The sequence below is a fragment of the Rana temporaria genome, chromosome 2 (genome assembly GCF_905171775.1).
Source record: "Rana temporaria chromosome 2, aRanTem1.1, whole genome shotgun sequence".
Taxonomy (NCBI): domain Eukaryota; kingdom Metazoa; phylum Chordata; class Amphibia; order Anura; family Ranidae; genus Rana; species Rana temporaria.
In genome coordinates, this window is record NC_053490.1 from 243,919,489 (window position 1) to 243,942,315 (window position 22,827).

The 22,827-nt window shown below is 39.3% G+C and overlaps 1 protein-coding gene across 4 annotated transcripts in view; it reads left to right on the forward strand.

Annotated features, from left to right (window-relative positions):
• Positions 1-21,773, forward strand: part of CAMKK1 (calcium/calmodulin dependent protein kinase kinase 1) — a 291,620-nt gene extending 269,847 nt beyond the window's left edge. For 3 of the 4 annotated variants that reach the window (XM_040336721.1, XM_040336720.1, XM_040336723.1), the window contains 3 exons: positions 704-804; positions 10,902-10,943; positions 20,482-21,773. In XM_040336721.1, coding sequence (XP_040192655.1) covers positions 704-804; positions 10,902-10,943; positions 20,482-20,554 — 216 coding nt within the window. In that variant the 3' untranslated portion in view covers positions 20,555-21,773. The remainder of the gene's footprint in view (positions 1-703; positions 805-10,901; positions 10,944-20,481) is intronic. The other variant, XM_040336724.1, reaches the window with a different exon arrangement.
• The last annotated feature ends 1,054 nt before the right edge of the window (positions 21,774-22,827 follow it).

Consider the following 22,827-nt stretch of genomic DNA (forward strand, 5'->3'; position numbering starts at 1 on the left):
CCTCTATTAAATATGCAAATGTAATTTCTCTTGCATGGTTACGATTGATTACCTATATTTTGTAACCTCTTATTCTATTTTTACTCGCCATTGTTTTAATAGATATGCTGGAGATAAACAATACAGCCTGGTTCAGTAAATTAACATGAAAAAGTTCATACTGCTGTCTGTAGACATATTATTGGTCAAATAACAAAAAAAGGCCAGGGAATCTCTTATGGGGACACAGACGGCAGTATAGAAATTTGTATAGACATTTTTTTTACACTTTCTTCTTATGTACAAAACCTAGAAAAAGTTTATCTTTAAGAACTTCTCATCTCCAGTATTTTCACAAAAGTAAAGAATGCATTTTGAGTGAACCAGCCTAATATTCTGCAGAAAGCAGGCCCAGAATTGAATTCCAATTTCTGTACTGCACAGAAATGGATTTCAACTGTAAAAAAAATTAAAAATATGCAGGTGAATTGTACCAATTAAAAGTATGTAATTTGGATAGGTGTTCTACTATTGCCTAAAGAAAATCTCATTGTGTTCAGTAAAATGCTTAGGTTTCCAATGCTGTACTGTGGAGGATAGCAGATGTTTGGTTATTTCTTGGCTTGTAAACTGTTACAGTAGAAAGGTTACTATTACACTTTTGAGTATCTAACAAGTATTCACATGTTCTTGTATTGATGATTTACTTTTGCTGTCTGTAAAGATTCTAGTGAAAGCAATGCTGAGGAAACGCTCGTTTGGCAATCCCTTTGAATGTGCAAGAAGAGAAGAAAGGTCCATGTCAGCCCCGGGAAACCTATTAATGTAAGTTACAGAGAAAAACTACTAGTTTTATATTTTCATTAAGTACAAAAGTGTCAAAATATCATCTTTGCTTACATTATTGGGCAAATTAAGCTGTGAGGCGCTATAAGATAAATTAAACAAGGAACTAATTTGTTATTGCCTTCATTTGTCTTACCCATCAATCTGCAAATGCCTTTCTACATGGATAAACGTTGCTCACCTGGATAGCCAGAGTATTTATTTCCATAATATGATGATAAATGTGTCCTTTGTTCAGGCAAACCTTTGCAATGAAGGCAATAAAGATGCTGCCTTGATAAAGATGTTTGCCTACTCATATGCAAAACTATTACATTGAATGGGGTTCCAGTTACAGAGAGGATGTAGCAATGCGTGGCATTTCTACAGAATATCGCACCAGTCCCCCAAATGGGATGTTTTAGTTATAGGCGGTGCATGGTGGGTTGAATCGGCCCCTGACATTGTCTATGTGTTGAATACTTCAACACCAAGATCTACCTAACATAATTGCCAATTCCTGTCCATTTGGAGGCTTTTTGGCGTGTTACCATTTACTTTTGTGTGTTTGAGCATTTCCTAATGCATTATCTCATAAATAAACAGTAAGAAATGATTCAACAGAGTGTGAGGGCCTCTAATAATGGACAGATGTGAAAACCTAGGAACTCAAGTCCATTTGCTAGCGGAGCTCTCTAAACATATTAAAATAAACTTGTTTCAATAATTTTTTATTGAAATGCAAAAAAAATACAAACGTCAAGACAGGTATGTTGTCAACAAATTGAAAGTAGCAATTGTAATTCATAAATGCAGGTTTACATGAGTCTGAACATAGTGGAAATGTAACAGCAATGCATATCGAAAAGGAAACTAGTAGATCAATTGTGGGCTCTCCAAAAAGGGGAGATGAAATCTAAGCAAGGTACCAGGTACCCTTAAGGCACAAAAATCATATCCATTAAAAAAAAAAAAAGAACAAAAAAACTTCTGTATAGTGAATATTTGAGAGCACATAAAAAGTATTTGAAGACCTCAACAGGAGAAAATAGGAATAAAAAAGTAGGGAGGAAAAGGAGGTTGAAAAAAGGCCAGGACCCTTCCAACCACCACTCCTGGTCAGCACCATAGGAGTCGTCAACAAGGAAATATGAAATGTTCAATTTCCCCATCTTGTATCCAAGGATTTCAGACTCTCTCAAACCTTGGAGAGGTGTCTAAAATAAACTTCTATGTGATTTAAATCTCTAGCATCTTCCAAAAACTGAAATATGACTTTTGAATGGATTGATCAGGTTTCAAAAGGGGATACAACTGAGACTATAATGCTATCAGATCCTTCACTAAGTTTGAATCAATGCTATTAAAACATTTGCTAATATATTATTATATAGGAACCATGTCTGTAGGTAACCACTGCCAAATTGGAACACTCAGTAGACTACATTATGTATAGACAACCAACATTTACTTTTGCTAATTGAACTGTCATAAATAAATGTCCATTTTAATGATATAATTGGTCTTCTGCTGCCAGATAATTTTTTGCTAAATATTTTGGGATATTTCTAAGTCATTAGCCAGTACAAAATAAATAAAATGTTTAATTAAAGCATACAGAATTAAATTAAGTAAATGATTGATCAAAACATACAGAATGAAAATAGGGAAACTTATTTCTACCATCTATCCATTTAAGGTTTGTGTACTATGTCATTAAGTGGATTTTCCACAAGTGCATATGGAATTTTTACTAAGGTCAGTGATCATGGTAGTTTGACTGCAAAGCCGAGTCTGCCACAACTGTGCTGGGGCCGCCCTTCACATTTTCTTCATAAAGCAAGGAATGTATTTTAATGCAGTTTTCCGTAGGAGGATGTCGTCTCTGTTGGTTCTGTTCTTTATTTAGAAGACCAGTTAGTTCTTAAAGTTCTAGATCAGGAGGTGTCTGAGTGAATGAACCTTCCACCAACCATTCTTCCATTTAAGCATTTTCAAACACACTTTTACCTAGAAGAAAGCGATCATGAAAGATATATGTAGTAATTAAAAAGCTAGCTGCCTGCTTGTCTATGGCATCATCGCTTTCTGAATATCTGAGACCAGCATGCAGCAAGTCGAGACAGAGCTCCTGGTCTGCATACTTGAGAAAAAGGGGAAGGGAATGAAGGAAAATGGGAAAACGCGTAACTGGGGGGAAAAAAGCAAAAAACGAAGAGTAGAGGGGAAAGAAGGGAAAACAAGGGCTAAAAAGAGGAAGAACAAGAGGACAGGAAAAAAGAGGGAGAGGGGGGGCAAATTAGAAAAGAAAAAAAAGGGAAGGAATAGAGGACAAGATACACAAGGAAAGCACTCACATTGGCCACATTCGTAATGGTAAGAATATAGAAAAAAAAACAATCCAAAGAGTGGGCAAAATCGGACTTTGAGGCACGTGGAAGTATAAAAATATGGTTTATTACAAAAATATACAAAATGTACACTAACAATGGTATAAGTGAATAAATACAGTCACAATACAACCATCTGGATCAGAAATATATGGATAGTGAATGAATCCTATTGGAGTCGCCCAGGCGATTCATTCACTATCGGGTCCCGCAGTAACGAAGGACAGGACCGGCAGGACGACCCACGGCTGGGCTTCTAAAGAGGATGTACCTATACGTCCATATGCCCAGCCGTGCCATTCTGCCGACGGAAATAGTTGTGCGGCGATTTTTAAGGGGTTAATGAATGACTGGTGACTGTTCAGTCTAAATCTTCAGACCTCTGCCCCTCTCCCAGATATACCTGCAACATATACTGGTCCTATGGGGTTTGAATAACTGCACCTGTGACATGCATTTGTCAAAAGTGCCAACTATACCCTTTCTGCCCCCTCCTCTATTTAAAGATTTCTCACACTCAAAATCGCTCTATTCATGACGGATGGGTGGATGAATGAAAAGTCCACCACTTTCATTTATAGAGCGTTTTTCATTGTGGGACTGATACTATTGATTACACAAATGAAGTATGGGGGTTGAAAGGGTGGGTATAGTTGGTATTTGGACAAGTTCCTGTCAAAGGTGCAACTGCTCATGCAGCACTGGAAATCTGTGCCGTGAGGGTGTCTAGGGACAGAGGAAAGAACATTTTACCAAACAGAGCAGCCACCAATACATTGGCTACTCCTATTTATTGAAAGTATCATCCCTGTTGCTGAATTCGAATAACAAATTTCACTAAACTTTAATTCAGGGTAACAGAACAATGTTTGACATTGCAAGATTTATAAAGTGTAGCTAAAGCCAAAATGTTTTTTTTTTCCTCTCAGTTTTAAAGTAAAAGTATTAAAAGCTCTGTCGGATATTTTTTGCTTCCTGTGTCCTTATTTGGGACATTCAACCGGCATGACGGAAATCTTTCAATGGACACACCTGTTTTGGGGACAATTGTTTTTTTTTAGCAGAATTTAGTGTAAAAACAAAATGGCAAGATGTTACATTATTGTTTCATTTTGATCCTGCCCTAAGAAGGAATATAGATACAAGAAATATTTTTAGTACTGCCTTTGCAAACTCAGATTGATATAGTCAGAATAAGCGGAAGTTGCTCTGGTTCTCATTAAGTTGGATTGAAACGTACAGTTGAGTTTTCCATAGGAAAGAGAAAAACAATGTAACTCACATATGACAACGTCTATAGCATTGCACATAGTACGAAGCTTTTGCAAATCTGGCATTCTGCTATGGTATGATGACCTACACCACTATTGTGCATGTAGAGGTAGTAGTGTCAAGATGTAGTAGTGTTAATCATGCACAGCTATCATGGTACAAACTCTCTCTATATTATCTCTCTATGTGTATATATAATCTATATATTCTCTCTCTATCTCATATATATATATATATATATATATATATATATATATATATATATATATATATATATATATATATATACTCTCTCGCTATACACTATCTCTATCTCTATCTCTATCTCTCTCTCTCTCTCTCTCTCTCTCTATCTATCTATCTATCTATCTATCTATCTATCTATCTTCTTTTCTCTCTCTCTTCTTTCTCTCTCCCTCTCCCCCCCCCTCTTCTTTCTCTCTCTTCTTTCTCTCTCTCTTCTTTCTCTCTCTCTCTTCTTTCTCTCTCTCTCTTCTTTTTCTCTCTTCTCTCTCTTCTCTCTCTCTTCTTTCTCTCTTCTTTTTCTCTCCTTTTTCTCTCTCTTCTTTCTCTCTCTCTTCTTTCTCTCTCTCCTCTTTCTCTCTCTCTTCTTTCTCTCTCTTCTCTCTCTTCTCGCTCTCTTCTCTCTCTCTCTTTCTCCTTTCTCTTCTTTCTCTCTCTTTCTCTTTTCTCTTCTCTCTCGCTCTTTCTTTCTTTCTTGCTCTTTCTTTCTTTCTTTCTTTCTCTCTCTCTCTCTCTCTCTCTCTCTCTCTCTCTCTCTCTATCTCTCTCTCTTCTTTATCCTCTCTCCCCCCCCCCTTTGGAAGTCATACAGACACTGGTACTGACAATTATATTACCTCCACAATGCAAAGAATAAAGAAAAGCTGCAATACCTAATCAAAAAAGCAGTCTTTCCTTTTTTTCTTTTTGACTTCTGCAATCTGTTTCTTCCTTTCATTTGCATAATATTCCTTTTTGCACTTTGCAACAGTTGGAACAAGTATCAGAAATATTTGGAGGGTAGCCATATTAAGATTAACAATGTTAATATCTACCTTCACTTACCATCTGTTAAATCAGTGGGAAGGTGACAGCACTACAACCCAAATGTTCTACAATCTGCTGCTTGCAGTAGGTGCCAGGCAGTGTTTTCATGAACCTTGGTCCTGTGAAGGCAAAATCTTGTTTTTCATAAGTCATATGTCTCTAGCAGTGGGCAAAAAGTAGTGCAACCTCCATAATCTCTACAGTCTTTTTCTGTGAAAATGTTGTTTCGCATTTGACTTTTACTACAGTAATTAGTCTGCAGAAGTGTACTGAAGTCATTGACTCTGCAGAATATATTTATTCCCAAACGCCAGTAGCGTAGGCGTTTTTGCTCATTAAATGTCAATTCATTTTTCATTAGCGCTTAAGAGTCGAGATAGGGTTCTCAGCTGGAAGGAGTTAATAATGATGTCCAGTGCATCATAATCTAGTGTCTAAAATGAATGTAATGTAAACATTGTCAGGAACATTTCCCCCACTTCTTGTCAGTGTGGATGCAAGGGTACACAGTGCTCAAGCATTGGACCCCAGGGCACAAGAAATATTGAATTCCTGATTTCATTAACACCATTTCCACCTTTCCTTTAAACCGCCATCGATCATGGGAATATAAGTAAATCTAAACCCTGACTGGGTGACGTTTTAAAAAAAAAAAAAAACGTTGTGCTTTCCTCATAAAATATTGTTTTAACCACTTCCATACCGGGCACTTACGCCCCTTCCTGCCCAAGCCAATTTTCAGCTTTCAGCACTGTCGCACTTTGAATGACAATTGCACGGTCGTGCTACACTGTACCCAAACAATTTTTTTTATCATTTTGTTCCCACAAATAGAGCTTTCTTTTGGTGGTATTTGATCACCTCTGCTGTTTTTTTTTTTTTGCGCTATAAACAAAAGAAGAGTGACAATTTAAAAAAAAATAACTTTTTTACTTTTTTATTTAATAAATATCACAATTTTTTTTTAAAAAAAGTTTTTTTTCCTCAGTTTAGGCCGATATGTATTCTTCTACATATTTTTGGTAAAAAAAATCGCAATGATCATATATTGATTGGTTTGCGCAAAAGTTATAGCGTTTACAAAATAGCTGATAGATTTATGGCATTTTTATTTTATAAATTTTTTTACTAGTATTGGCGGCGATTTGCGATTTTTTTACTGTCACCGTGACATTGCGGCGAACACATCGGACACTTTTGACACGTTTTTGGCGCCATTCACATTTATACAGCGATTAATGCGATAAATATGCACTAATTACTGTATAAATGTGACTGGCATTCAAGGGGTTAACACTAGGGGGTGAGGGAGGGGTTAATATGTATACCTAAATTGTGTTCTAACTGTGGGGGAAGGGGGGTGACTGGGGGAGGTGACCGATCTATGTCCCTATGTACAAGGGACACAGATCGGTCTCCTCTCTCCCCTGACAGGACGTGGAGCTCTGTGTTTACACACAGAGCTCCACGTCTTGTCCCTGTAGCCGCCGATTCCGAGTGCCTGGCGGACATCGCGACCGCCAGGCACGCGCATCGGCATCTCGGGGACGCGCCGGGCGCGCGCGCCACCGCCGGCGCGTTCGCGCGCCCCCCAGTGGCCGCAAGAATACAGGACGTCAATTGACGTCCTGTTGAATTTTCAGAGTCACCGTGGAGCCATCATTTGACGATGGCCCGGTACTCTAGTGGTTAAAGTGGAATTTCACTCTCCCAATCAACATTGATTATTTTAATCCTGATGCAGTAGCTCTGAGCCCAGCATTTCAGAGCTTGCTCCTGTTATCGTGGGGGTGAATAGTAACAGCTATGCATCCCTTAGCAATGTCCTTCGCAACATCCAGTCAGACTTCATGAGGTACATAAATGGCCTACACCTATAGTAAGGGTGTCCACTGTTTGTTTATATCTACAGATGTCCCTTATTTGCATAGGCAGTTTCTTTATAAAAGTGAACAAACCCTTTAAGCATTCCTTGGCTCATGGGTTTGACAAATGAAGTGAAAGATGCACTTTGCTGCTAACTGTATAATACACATATTTAAAGCATATCTAAACCCAATACAAAAATGTTAATATGTTGTTGTTTACCAGCCCTTGGATGTGATGGTTTTCGCTCTTTATTCTAAGAACATTTTCAGCAAGTACAGAAAAAAACCTGTTGCTCTTCCCAGAAATGCAGAGTCCTTGTCACTTTGTGTTAACTTAAGAGAGCACAAAATCTTTTATTTTAATGTTTGTGTAAAGTCCTATCAATCATGGCCAGTCTGTTTGACAACCATGGCTCTCACCCAGGGACAGGAAGGCTCCCTTCATAGATCTAGTGGCGATACAAAGTGTAGGCATGAAGCGAGAGGAAGTGTTGTTTGCAAGAATACCAGGTGAAAATAAAGAAAAAAAAGCCTGAATAGGGAAAATGAATGCAGCTGCCTCGTTTAAGGACTTGTAATCTGCCATTTTTTAATTTGTAGAAAATATGAACAAGACTACCTACATTCAATGTTTCCATAAAAACTGTGAAATAATTGGAACTGTTGGTAGATTGTCTTGAACTCTTTAGTAGTGTTTTTTTTTTATTTTTTATTAAGAGCTGAAATTGGTTTACACCTATAAAGTGTGGATGTGTCTTTTTTTTTTTTTTTTTCTGAATGAGCCCCTGAAACTTGTCATTAGAAAAACATGGAGGCTGTCATTTCTGAGCTGTCCAGAAATTGCTAGTTGTCTGTCATGCTGACACTTTTTCTTTAATAATTTGAGTCACTTGCCAGGTGTTGTTGGAGTAGGTGTGCAGATAATACCTTAATGCTTTACTGATTTTCTTTATTATGGTAATTCAAGGATGCAAGTAAAGAAGCCAGGGTCTGTCAACAAAGTAGTCCATTAATTAGCATTTCTAGGAGGTGAAAAATGGCAGTTCTCTTTTTTTTTTTTTATGACGGGTGATGAATAAAAATTAACTACATAGTAGTTCTAGCATTTCTAGCCTATACGGAATACAGTAAAACCTTGTATTGCACTTGTATATCAATGTAAATTTCCCCATAAGATATAATGGAAACTCGGATGATTCATTCCACATCCATTTATTCATAAGTCCTTCAGTGTATAGTCCATATAAAAAGATTATAGCAATGTGACCAGGTAGTGTAACCATAAAATGTACATTCACAAATAGAAGCCTCCACAAGGGGATTAGAAGAAAAATCCAGCAGGAGCTACAGAGTATAAAAGAGAAGAAAAAAAAAAGGAGAAGAAAGGCGCCTCTAAGTGTATCAATATGGTTACATTTAATGATGGTACAACATTTAGCAACTCACATGTTTGATGATTAAAAAAACAGCACATCTAAGTATGCAAGCACCCGGGAAAAAGCGATCCACATAGACCGTCCTCCGCACACGGCCGGCTCTCACCGCTGTCAGTCTGCCATCGCGACCGGGAAGACTACCCAACAGTAGAATGATCTGAAACCGAGGCTTGAAGCGCTCATGGAGGGGTTGATGTAGATGACGGTGCGGAGGATGATATATGTCAGTGATGGCATACCTTGGCACCCCAGATGTTTTGGAACTACATTTCCCATGATGCTTATTCACTCTGCAGTGTAGTTGAGCATCATGGGAAATGTAGTTCCAAAACATCTGGGGTGCCAAGGTTCGCCATCACTGATCTATGTGGACAACTTTACCCAAGATGCCTGCATACTTGGATGTGCCTGTTTTAATCATCAGCCATGTGAGTTGCTCAATGTTGTACCTTCATTTAGACCCCTTTCACATTGAGGCGTTTTTCATGCGGTACAGCGCTAAAAATAGCGCTGCTATACCGCATGAAAAAATCATGCCCTGCAGGCTTCAATGTGAAAGCCCGAAGGCTTTCACATTGATCAATGGGATACCGCGGTAATACCGCCCGCAATGCAATGCGGGCGGTATTAACCCTTTTTCGGCCGCTAGCTGGGGTTAAAACCTCACCGATAGCGCCTGAATATCGCGGTAAATACGACGGTATAGCGGCGCTAAAAATAGCGTGATTATACCGTCACCGTACCTGTACCCATATTGATACACTTAGAGGCGCCTCTCCTCTCTTTTATACTCAGTTGTGACATGGCGCTACTTGGCTATCAAGACATTTGTTTATCAAGTCAACATTTAAAAAAAAAACTTGTGCTTGTCTTGCAAAACTCTCTCAAACCAAGTTACTCTCAATCCAAGGTTTCACTGTGTATGCTTTTGCAAGTTAGCCAAGTTGATTACAATGCTGAAATAATTACAAAACAATAGTCCAGATTTCATAACTATTCGTTTCCCATGGCTTGTACACAAGCTGACATTAGTGACTGGCTAGTCTTGTCTTTTCCAGAAACCACTAGCATATGTATGACCTTAGATTTAATAATATCTTTTCTCTTAAATTCTGGTGAAGAAAATAAAACTCAAAAAACAATCAAATACAAAATGGCATTGTTGGAAAACACTTTGGGAAATGGTAATATCAGGCAGGTGAGCGCTGCGGGGATGGAGAGACAGAGGAGCGGCGGCGCCGGTCTGCTGTCACTGAAGCCGGCCCACCGGGAAACTCCCTGTAGTCCCAATGGCCAGTCCATCCCTGATATCAGGGATCTTTGGACCAGCAAAGAGCATTTGGAATACAAAATGTATGCAAAAGCTACAACTGTTGGACTATGAGCCACTGCCTCACTGTAAAGCTCTGTGTTATCCTTCCCTCTGCGTTTTGTAGACTTGTAGATGGCCGTTTCCCCTTTGTTGCTAGAAAGCAAAGTTGCTGCTTTCAATATTGCACAAGAAATAGACTTTGCCTTCTGTCAATTTCAAAGCCAACCAGCATGTGTAATGATCATATGGAAATGAAACATGTTCATTACTAGTGCTAATTTTCTATTTAAATTCTTAGCTGATAACGTAAATGCATATAGTTAATACATATCTCATAAATCGTTATAAATTCCTTTCATGCAAGGACCATCAGGGTGCTTGGTAGTACTTGCTGTTTCCATGGCAACCTAGTTAGATTGTCATCTGTATCTATAGTATAGCAGGTGTAAATATAAAAAAAAGAAAAAGCTGTATACTTTGTCAAGCTTGCACAATGCTGTATTGTTTTGATATACACAGCAGTGGTATTATTGGAACTGTTATATAATATTTTTTTCTGTCCATTATTTCAATGCTTGGGTTGTGTTGAACTCATTTTTCATTTTGCCCTTAATAGATGCAAGTGAAAAATCATTTGCTTACTTTCATGTGTTTACACACTATGCATCCTGTGATTTTATAGTTACATTCCATAAGCTGTCATTAAAAACCTTTTGTATATGATTTTATTTATTTATTCATTCTTAATCATTGTGTCATCTTGGAACAGGTGCCAGTTTAAATCATCTAAAAAATTGCTTCCACACATAAGGTAATTTCTTTGTTGTGCCCCCTACATTGAGTACACAACATGTGTTAAGTGTGTTGTCAGTCCTCACTAATGTGCCGTGTTTAGTCACACCCACCTTTTGATTAACCAAACTCGCAGCTTTGCGAAACGCGTTAGTTTTTCCCTGAATGTGGTTTTGTTACCAATGCTGAGAACCGTTTGCTTTTTTGTGTTTGTTTTTTTTTTTCCCCTAGGGAGTTTTAGTAAAACATTACTTCGAACTATTTACATGATCTGATATTAACCAGCATTGTGCAACTTAACACATTTCCTGTCCTTGTTAAGCTTCGGCTTTTTTACCTACCTCCTTCAGCCAACTTACCTGCTACTAGCATCCTGCATCCCTTCTGTGATGTTCAGCCTAATCAGATGAATTTTCTCCACAGAGGATCTACATTCAAGCCGCAATACCATGTTTTAGTTTTTTTTTTTTTTTTTTTGCCTTATAAATGTGTGATTTAAATGTATTTCATTCTAGAACAGCATTATTGATCTGGTTTCTAACCTTTCCACTGTTATTGGTGTTTTGTGTCTTAAGAAACCGCTTTGAGAAGTAACATTTATATGCGATTAGTACAGTGTAACCAGGTATTGTATAGATATCTAATCTTGCCTGGCTTTGAATGCATCAAGCTCTGACTGCTGAGTTAACAGGTGCTTTGATATTCTTCATAGGCTTCCACTCATAATGATACACACAAACATTTTCGATACAGACAAACGTTTCCAACTATAAGGCAAGATGCTTAGTGTATTGTATTTAAGTGTTTCTCATACACATAGCATAACTTTAAAAAAAAAAAAAATTTGCTGCTCAAATTTTTTACCTGCGCTTTTCTAAAAACTCCAAACCTGGAGTTTAATCCCGTAATGTTAAAGAAGAATTCCACGTTTTTCTGGAGTATAATTCTGTGCCAAAGAAACAACTAAAAAGGTAGAAATTTTTTTTAAGTATTTTTTTAAAATACATTTTTATTATGCTGTGTGAATGGGACCACGTTACAAATATACAGTGGGGGATTCTCAAATTTGGCTGCAAAGGTGGAAACGCACTTTACGTGTTTGTGTATGCCTCACTCGCGCAAAGGTGTGTCCACACTACAAAAATTATTAAAGCGGAGCTCCACCTATTTTTTTGAACCTGCAAGCAATCCCATGCCCATCCACAGTACTATTGTAAATGCCCAAAAAATTAAAATTATATATATATATAATATATATATATATATATATATATATATATATATATATATATATATATAATAAAAATTCTAACCGTTTTTAGCTTTATTTCTTGCAGCCCTTCTGGTCCGGCCGCTTAGGCGATTGCGTCACAGGAACTGCTGGGATATCAGCATCGGCTATCCCAGGAGTCCATGGACATCGCCTATTACTGTAATGAGCGTAGTAGTGACATTACTGCGCAAGCGTGATAACGGGAGGTGCATGCTGGGTAGCCAGCTGCACCGATATTCCAGAAATAAAGACTAGCAGGCTTCAGATGCCAACAACTGCAATGGACCCTGCCTGCTTCCAAGATTAGGTATGATTTAAACAATTTAAAATGAACAAAAAGGAAACCGTTGTCGTTCACAGAATCAAAATGTTAAAGTAAAAGTAGTAACAAAAATGAGGAGCATTAAAAAAAAAAAACTCTTTAACCAACTTGGGTTTACCAAGACCCATAAACTGAAGAAAAAATACTAGTGTAAGGATTGCAGCAGTTTAATGGCTATTATTGCAATACATACATTTTAGAAAAAATATTTCTGCACTACCCTTTATCAATAGCATATGTGAATCCAATATTAAAGTGCAATTGTGACTACAATGGCTTAAAGTGGAGGTTCACCCAAAAAGTAAATTTTTAAGATTAGATTGATGCTCTTTTTGTCAAGGGGAATCGGGTAGTTTTTTTTAAATCGAAGCAGTACTTACCGTTTTAGAGATGCATCTTCTCCGCCGCTTCCGGGTATGGGCTGCGGGACTGGGCGTTCCTACTTGATTGACAGGCTTCCGACGGTCACATCTATCGCGTCACGATTTTCCGAAAGTAGCCGAACGTCGGTGCGCAGGCGCCGTATAGAGCCGCACCGACGTTCGGCTTCTTTCGGCTACTCATGTCGTGATGTATTAGACCGTCGGAAGCCTGTCGGAAGCCTGTCAATCAAATAGGAATGCCCAGTCCCAAAGACCATACCCGGAAGCGGCGGAGAAGATCGCTCTCTAAAACGGTAAGTACTGCTCGGATTTTAAAAAAACTACCCGATTCCCCTTGACAAAATGAGCATCAATCTAATCTTAATTTTTTTTTTTCGGGTGAACTCCCGCTTTAATATTAAATGATTATGAATATATACTCTATAATTCAAATAGTCCCAGTGTATTTGTGAATACAATAATAAAGTAATAAAGTGCAATTGTGCTCTAAAAAAGAATCTCAGTCTCTGGGTGCATATATAACTTCCATAAATAAGCAACTGAAAAGTCCATAAATCCAAATCCAAGCATGCTCCCAGTGAAGGCTGTGGTTAATGTAGCATCCAAAAGTGCTTCAGATAAAGTGCTCCGTGTACATGCAGCCCTCCATTTTCACAATCCCATACCATGGATAGTCCCCCACCAGGGTGCTCACTCACTAACAAGTATGGACCCCCTGGGCTTATATGGAGTTGGGTCTATTAGGCTTGAATATACTGATGGTTCTCTGGTAGTCGCCCTCAGTGTCAACGTTTCATAGAGAAAATAAAATGATAGGAATCCTGGCACTAGGAATGACCTGCCAGCAATACTGATATAGCCGCCGCTGCGCCGCAATCCTCTGGAGCCAGTGTGCGTTCCACTAGGTGGAAGTAATGGAGTATATGACTGGAGAGCCCGCCCCTAGGCGTTTTGTCATCCAGACGTCTTCAGGAGGTGTTTTAATCACAAAATGAGCTTACAATCTGTTTTAGCAAAGCAATACTTTAAAGCCGAAGCAAATCTTCTTCAAATACACCAATCTTGGTGTGCTTTGTGTTATCTAGATCTGTGCAGTAGGGTGGTGTGAGACTTTTCCTTTGTGCTTTTCCTATAATAAAGACTGATCACTGCTGCTCTCTCTCCCTGTGCAGGTAGACTGGTCTTGTATTTATTTCCTTCCTCTAATTTTCTACAGACAGCCTATATTGGGTATGCCTGCTAGGTCCTGTCTACAGTTCTACTCTCTACACAGGCTATAGTTACCACAGTGATGATGTCACTGTAATTTTTAACAGAGTAATAAATGTGTTGCAAAGGCATTTGTTGCACACATTTTGTATTTATAACCAGTATAACCATTGAGGTATATATATTTCAAAGAGTTTTTGTGCTTGGAGTTGGTCTTCAAAAAAAAAAAAAAATTGAAAGGAGCAAAGTCCAGATTTTTAACCCATAGCAGAATACATCTTGTACTAGTTTGACTGGTTCACACTGATGTGGTGTGAATTCGCTGCAAATTATGTGCAGATTCGGAACCGCATTCAAATTGCACGAGGCGACACTGGGCAATTTTGATTGGATACTACTGGCTGTTGTGCTGAGAGGTTGCAATCATGCTTTTTTGTACAAAGACTGTGTAACACTGGGCAGGACTGAATATCTCTTGAGCAGGGCTCAAGAAAAGTATTTAGCTTTATTGCTTACACCAAGTAGGAGTTCACCTTTCTGGAACATTTCACACCCGTTTTCATGGGTGAACAGGTAACATGTTCTAACATCTGCAGCCTCTATCCCCCGCACGTGACTGTGGGCAAGGGAACTTCTCCCTGCATATGCTGTCACAATTTGAAAACGGCACGGTCCTTCAGGGCACCACCCACACGGCCGTGTCATTCATTTACAGTTTCCTCTAAATTGATGCCTACAAGTAATAGCTTGTAGTTCTCAATGAACTGCTAGGGCGCTGGTGAGCTGTTTCATAGTCCATTAATCTTCCTGCTCAGGTAATTGCCTGCCCTTACGAGGTACAAGCAGACAGCTATATTGAGAGTCTTCAGGAGCCTGAGATTGCACCCACGATCTGCTGATTGTAGGTACAATGATCTGCAGGTTCCTTAGAGAAAAAAAAATGCAAAACAATGCGCATTATATCTTTTTTTATTTATTTTTTTTATTTATGCTTTAGGGTCCTTTCACACATGCGGACCGTTCGTTTTTTTGAACGGAAGAAAACCCTATTTTTCTTCCGTCAAAAAAACGGAACGGGCGAAAAACGGATGTTAGCGGATGATTCGTTTAACATCCGATCCGCTAACATCCGTTTTTCATCCAAATATGTAATAAAAATAAAGTTCTAACTAAAAAAAAAAAACGGATGGAAAAACGGATGAAAAACGGATGACAACTGATGAATAACGGATGAAAAACGGATGAAAAAACGGATCAACTGATGATAAAAAACTGATCTAAAAAACGGTCCGCACGTGTGTGTTATTTGCTGTAAGTGCCAACTACCTCTACTTATATTTGAATGTATGTTCATGGAAATCATCTTGTTTTAAAGGGGTGGTTCCCCTAAAAATTAACTTTTGACATTGCATTTACTATAATAATTACAGTTAGAATCGGCTGGTTTTATGTAAAAAATACCTCCGTACGTAGCGTTTGTATTATTCGTTCCCACCGCTAATTCCGGGTACGATGCTGGCGGTGGGCGTTCCTTATTGATGGACAGGCATCCGACCGACGCATCCATCGCGTCACGAGATGCCGAAAGAAGCCGAACGTCGTTGTGCATGCGCCGTATAGAGCCGCACCGACGTTCGGCTTCTTTCGGCATCTCGTGACGCGATGGATGCGTCGGTCGGATGCCTGTCCATCAATTAGGAACGCCCACCGCCAGCATCGTACCCGGAAGTGGCGGTGGGAACGAATAATACAAACGCTACGTACGGAGGTATTTTTTACATTAAACCAGCCGATTCTAACTGTAATTATTATAGCAAATGCAATGTCAAAAGTTAATTTTTAGGGGAACCACCGCTTTAAGTATACAAAAAAAAATTCTTACACCCATTTCTGTATATTAATATATTATTACCCCAGGCTTTTAAAATGATCAAGCTTTTTAAGCTGTTAAATTATTTTAAATTAATTATTAATGATGAAGATTTCAAATGAAAAAAAAATGCTTTCAGCAGGCCTGGTATATTGGATACATATCAAGGTTGTGCTCCTCTGAACATATTGGTAGCAATGAGAGGGGATTGCTGTAGGAAATACCTGTAATGATGACCGCACAATTGTGGGAAAAAAACGTTGGGCTACCATTTTTTTTTTTACCTATCTTGAGCCTGAAATATTAAAGGTGTTGTAAAGGTAATTTTTTTCCCTAAATAGCTTCCTTTACCTTAGTGAATTCCTTCTTCACTTACCTCATCCTTCCATTTTGCTTTTAAATGTCCTCATTTCTTCTGAGAAATCCTCACTTCCTGTTCTTCTGTCTGTAACTCCACACAGTAATGCAAGGCTTTCTCCCTGGTGTGGAGGGTCGTGCTCGCCACCTCCCTGGGACTGCAGGAGAGTCAGGACGCCCACTAACACACAGCTCCTTTCTCTATCTGCAACCTAGAGTGCGTCCTGACTATCCTGTAGTCCAAGGGAGGGGGCGAGCACTCCACACCAGGGAGAAAGCCTTGCATTACTGTGTGGAGTTACAGACAGAAGAACAGGAAGTGAGGATTTCTCAGAAGAAATAAGGGCATTTAAAATCAAAATGTTAGGATGAGGTAAGTGAAGGAGGACTGCACTAAGGTAAAGGAAGCTATTTAAGAAAAAAATGTACATTTACAACCCCTTTAAGAACATTAGGAATGTTTTTGACTTAAAGTAGGACTTTAGTCAGAAAATGATGATCCTGCTAGATCACTACAGGCTGGCCCCTTTTGCAGGTATAGCTATGTAAAGGCGTTGTAAAGGCAGAAGGTTTTTTATCTTGATGCATTAAGATAAAAAAACTTTGTGTAGCAGCCATTACAGCAACCCCCTAATTATTTACCTGGGCCCCATCTCTCTCCAGTGATGTCTACAAATGTCTAAGCCGCCCGGGACACTCCTCTTGATTGGTTAAGACACAGCAGTGGCACCATTGGCTCCCGCGGCTGTAAATCCAGGTCAGTCAGCCAATCAGGGGAGAGAAAGGGGGCTGGGCCGGGACGGGGGTTCCGTGTCTGAATGGACACACAGAGCTGTGACTCAGTTCTGGTGCCCCCATAGGAAGCTACTTACTGTGGGGGCACTTGATAGCAGTGAGGGGCCAGGAGCAGCAAAGAGGGACCCGAGAAGAGGAGGATCCGAGCGATTCTGTGCAAAACCAACTGCTCAGAGGAGGCAAGTATGACATGTTTGTTATAAAAAAAAAAAAATAGACTTTACAATCACTTTAATAATAAGTGTCTATACTGTTTAAAATCCAGTAATACTCTATCACTCTGCACTGCACATGCTTTTTTTCCTCCTTATTTTAAGGCACTGCCAAATTTGTAGAGACGGTCTGCTGACAGCCTAAAAGCGGGATTCCACCCTCTTGTTCTTTACAGCCAAGAAAGCTACTTCTGTTTGATCTGCACATGTGATCAGTTATGACACCAGTCGTTGGATAGTTTGGTTGAGAGCAACGAGCAAATGTGTCGGTTAACAATCCTGGCATTCCAGGAATGTAACTTTTTTTTTTTTTCAAACCATTAAATCGATAGGTTTAGTTCCGCTTTATGATTTACTGCTGCTCAGGGTCTCTGGGCTTTGGTAAAATGGCAGCCTCTGTCAAGAAGAAACAGGAGCAATGCTGGAGGCAATTTACAGCACACACTAATTTTGGTAGCATCATTATTCTTGTGGAATGTTTCTTGCTAAAAGTACATTATTTTTGTCAATTTTGTATGGGTAAAGTTCCGCTTTAAATTTACAGGTTGATCATGCCAAATTTGGTTGACCAAGAAAGTAGTAATTCCAGTTTAGGGTCAGAGATGGAATCAGCTAAAGTTTCATTTAGAGCATCCTACATTTTGTATACCTGTTGGTGCTATTATGAGTTTCTCGTGCAATGTAGTGTGCAGTACTGAAAGTGCTCTCTGCCGGTCTTTACAATGACTTCACAACTGAATGTTGCTGTCAGAGTAGTGATTCACAGGCAATGTGTAAGATTATATTAAAGCGGAGGTTCACCCTAAATTTGAAGTATTGCTTAATCGGTCTATCTGAGTGTGTATTTAAACAGATCGCTATCCATACTTTTCAATATTATTGCAATACCTTAGATCTGGAGTCTGTAGCAGGCACTTCCTGGTTTTCACTCCCGCAATGTCTCCTGGGAGCACAGCGTCCCACTTCCCAGTAGACGATTCACAAGACAAAAACGAGGAAATATCGCGTGATTTTACTCGTCACGCCGGCCGTGAAGTGTTGATGGCGACGCTCGCCGTCAACACTGCCCATGCCCATTCCGAATCCCGGACGTGTTTGCTTGTGGGCTTCACAGTGCCCACAAGCAAGATGGAACCCTACAGGATGAAATTTTATAAATTATTCTTTACGGCCGAATGTGCATGCGGATGGCTATAAAAATCAGAGACGTGAGTACAATGATAACTATATTAAAAGCGGTAGATGCACAGATTACAAAAAAAAAAAAAATGTTTTCCTGCGGAACCCCCGCTTTAAGACAGAAATTGCATGAACTGATTAGCATCAAAGATCCTGGCTTAAAAGGAATGTCAGCAGGAATATACTATTTCTATGTGCTTTCATCTCATACAGTTTGCATAACATTAAGAATTAATAGATGGTATGCGAGACCATTATTAGAAGCAGTAAATATCTTCTACTTTATTTTACTGATGTGCACGTTAAAATTGAAAAACACACAATGACTGAGCACTTGTAAGCTTAAGTTTGTGGCATATTGGCCAGCTCAGACAACTTGTCCAGTTTCCACTACTAGAGATGGGGTCAAGACTTAAGGGACGTACACACTGGCTGAATATCGGGTGGCGTCAGCTGGTTCAATACAAATTGACTGACATTCGGCCCGTCTGTACAGCAGCCAAAGGGGAGTGACCTGAAAAAAGGTCTGGCCAGTGTGTTCTTGTGGGGGGGGGGGGTTCCCCTGTCAGTACACCGATCTCCCCCGCTGAGCTATTGTGTTCTAACAGTGCATAGTTAGTACATTAGCGCATCCTGAGTTCTTCCATTTTTTTTTTCGTTCTGCTCGCTGGGTTGAAAACAAAAAGTGTTTAATAGGCTTTACTGCTGTAAGTAAATAGTTGTATATTTTTCGGATTTTTTTTTTTCTGCAATGTTTCATGAATCGCTCCTAGATTATAATCTTCACTTCATTGAAAGTCACTCTTTTTACTAGGCAGAATACACAGTCTTTAACATCGTCATATTCTTGGACCCCTTTCACACTGGGGCCGTGTTGGCGCTAAAGCTCGGCCCAAAAATTGCAGTAAAATTGTGTGACTTTTAAGTCACAGCAATGTGAAAGGGGCCGTAGGTGTGTTTGCTTTGGCAGATAGGAGGACTTCTGCAAGAAGGTTGTGGAGGAGAATATAAAACGTCTGGTTTTAGTCCTCTACCTGGCCATTTATGCTGGTGATACCAGTCATTGACAGTGAAGACTTGTACACACGTATGGGTTTCCCGGCGGACTTTTTACCAAGGGCAAAAGCAAGAACCTGCTCAGTAACTTTTTCCCCCTACACAAGACCGGGTTTCCCGACAGAAAAACTGCCATGAGAGCTTTGGTCGGGAATCCCGGCCGTGTGTATGCTCCATCACAGTGTTTCCCATAGGAAAACTGCCAGGTTAAAAAACGCTGGGAATCCCGGCGTGAAAAAAAGAGCTGGTTCTCTTTTTTTTTTTTTTTTTTCGCCAGTTTTCCTGTCAGGAAACCAGCGATGGAGCATACACACAGCCGGTTTTCCCGGCCAAAAGCTCTCATGGCAGTTTTCCAGACGGGAAAACCGGTCGTGTGTACGAGGCTTCAGTCATAGAAAGACCTATACTTTCCTTGGCTTAAACCATTATTCCAGGTGTCTGTAGTGACATTCATATTACCTGCACAGACAGAAGTCCCGCTAGCATCAAATACTGATAGTTTAGTTTCCCTATAGCAGGTATGAGTGCATTCCATAAACTTTTAAATGGCACTTAAATGAGATGGCTATGTGACTGCACCACTGGCTGCTTGCCGAGTTAAGTCATTCTGATTGGCTATGTTAGAGTGGAGGGCATACTTGAGGGGGTAATATTTTATGCATAATGAGGTATAGGGGAACCAGAATGGTCACCAGAAACTTCTTAACGTTTGCAGGTATCCACATGAGGTCCGTGCACCAGTTCTAGGTCGAATCCCGTTGAGTTAATTTCTATTTACAGCATAATGAAAGAGAAGGTTAAAGCACAAGAAACAGGTCTAAATTAATTGCAATGTTTTTACTTTCATTGATGACACAGTTCAACTTGTAATGCATATCCTCTTATTTTTTTTTTCATGTAGAAAGCAAACCAGTGGGGAGGTTCTGAAGGACCCGGAGCTAGCTGATGTGGAGGAGGACGATGGAGCATCATGAGTTGTTGCATGCCCAGATCAAACCTGCCTGCTGCTTGAACTTGCTTTTCTGTGTTGCACAGATATGTACTCTCATGACCATCATGAACCAAAGCTTGCGGTGTGTAACCTCCACTAACAAAAGGTCTTTGTAAAACGTTTACAGCTCTATGAAGAATGCGATATACAAATAGAGACTGTCTTGTGCTAAACATGTCCGTCTGCATGTATGTTTGAATAATTTGTGTATGTATACAGGAAAAACTATTGAACAATGTGCCTCATCTCCATTTGTGCTTCTGCGGTATGCAGTCCGTGTACTATGAAGATTGCTTGACCTATGAATGTCTTTTTATTTAAGACTGAAAAACCAAAAGTTTTTTTTTTTTTTTTTCTATTTAATCATTTCATAAACTCCTAATGCTATGCTGCAGCTTCCAAACTCCAGGCTTCTCTAGTGCTATAAGATAAATATATTTATATTTTCGTTTTTATATATATGTATAGATGACTGTACAGGGGCTATTAAGGAAAACCATGCTTGCTGCTCTGAGAACAATGACTTTTACTGTGTTGTATGGGTTAGTATAAAATTGCACAATACCTGCTTTTCTGCAGGAAATTTCGTGTTTTATTTTATTTTTTCTTAAACTATTTGGCTGTAATCATGGCTTACTATATAAGTCAGCTAATCTGTTATTATATAGAAAATGTTTACATTTGCTACAGGAAGGGCTATTTCTTCTTTGCATCCACGGTACATCCCATATGTTTATTATTTGGTATGTCTTACAAAGTTGTGATGAATTTACTCATTGCAACCTACAACTTTTCACTCTGTGTCACCTTGAATGCTATGATGGGGGGTGTAGCATAGCAACATTTGAGATGACAATTTCCTACCTTTTGATTGCACAGAATATGTGTACTGTAATACAGCTCATGTATATAAGCATGTAACAATTATTTAGGTATCTTAAATGTATATGTGAAATTGGTCAATAGGTAACTTACTGCCTAAGTAAATAGCTGAACAAGACCATTACAGGTTTCATAAAGGCATTTCATTTATCATACCCGCTTTGAAAATAAAATGTTGCTGTTCAAATAACAATAGCCAAAACCTAAAGTAAAGCAAATAGATTTTATCTGGGAGCAATTTCCGACATGCTCACTTTATATTATATTTTTAGAATGTTTTAAAATGATTTTTGACTATAAAATGTATAGCAATCTGTTAATTTGAATATTGTTTTATTTAACATTGCTCTTTTATTATGTATGTGCAATTATGCTTGACTGACTAAAACTTGTTGTAGGCATAACAAAGCTTGTCCGTTTGTTCTCCGTACATAGATATGAATGCTGATGTTGTAAGAGTTAGTATAGAGGTGCATATGAGTGTAGCTGTATAAAAACAAATTTATTCACACAACAATTGTCAACTTATAAGACAATGTAGTGATATCAGGCATATACGTGTAGAAACGTCATTCAGGGTCAACTTCTGGGGATGGACCTTCACAGAACAGGATGAGCTTCCTTCAGGGGGATTGCAGCAGTTGTGGCTGTAATGTGAAGGAGACACCACCAGGGGGTAGCAAACTAAGTGTACCAATAGGTGAATAAAATGCTATGTAACTACCTACTCCACAGAAATAAAAGGTTAAGAGCCTTTACAGCATGTGCTCTCTATCCTCCGCCATCTTGTGGTCTCCCATCTATAGGCTCCAGTGAGAGCTGGAACCTGCTCAGCTCGCCTACATCTAGATGATTTATGGACGATCGGACCCATGTGAGGCAGAAGACCCACATGTTATAAGGCTCTTAACCCTTTACTTCTGTGAGTTACTATTTACATAGCTTTCTTTTTATTCACCTATTGCTACACTTAGTCTGCTTCTCCCTGGTGGTGTTGCCTTTGGATTACAGTCAAGGGTGCTACAATCTCTCCCAAGGAAGCTCATCCTGTTGTGCAAAGGTCCATCCTCGGAAGCTGATATCGAATGACGTTTCTACATGTATATGCCTGATATCGCTACATTTTCTTGTAAGTTGCCAATTCTCATGCAAAAGAAAATTTCTACTGCTATACTCAGATACTCCCTCTGCTATTCTTATTCCTTACTTTAGAGAATCTTCAGTCTCTTGAGAGGTGCTGCACTACAGTGTTTTGGAATCACTCCACCACCTCCACCCCCCCCCCCCCCCAAGTCATCTCCCTTCAGTGTGTTGGTCACATACACTTCTGCGTTATATCTCTCCACATATTGTGTAAGAGTATGAATGTTTATG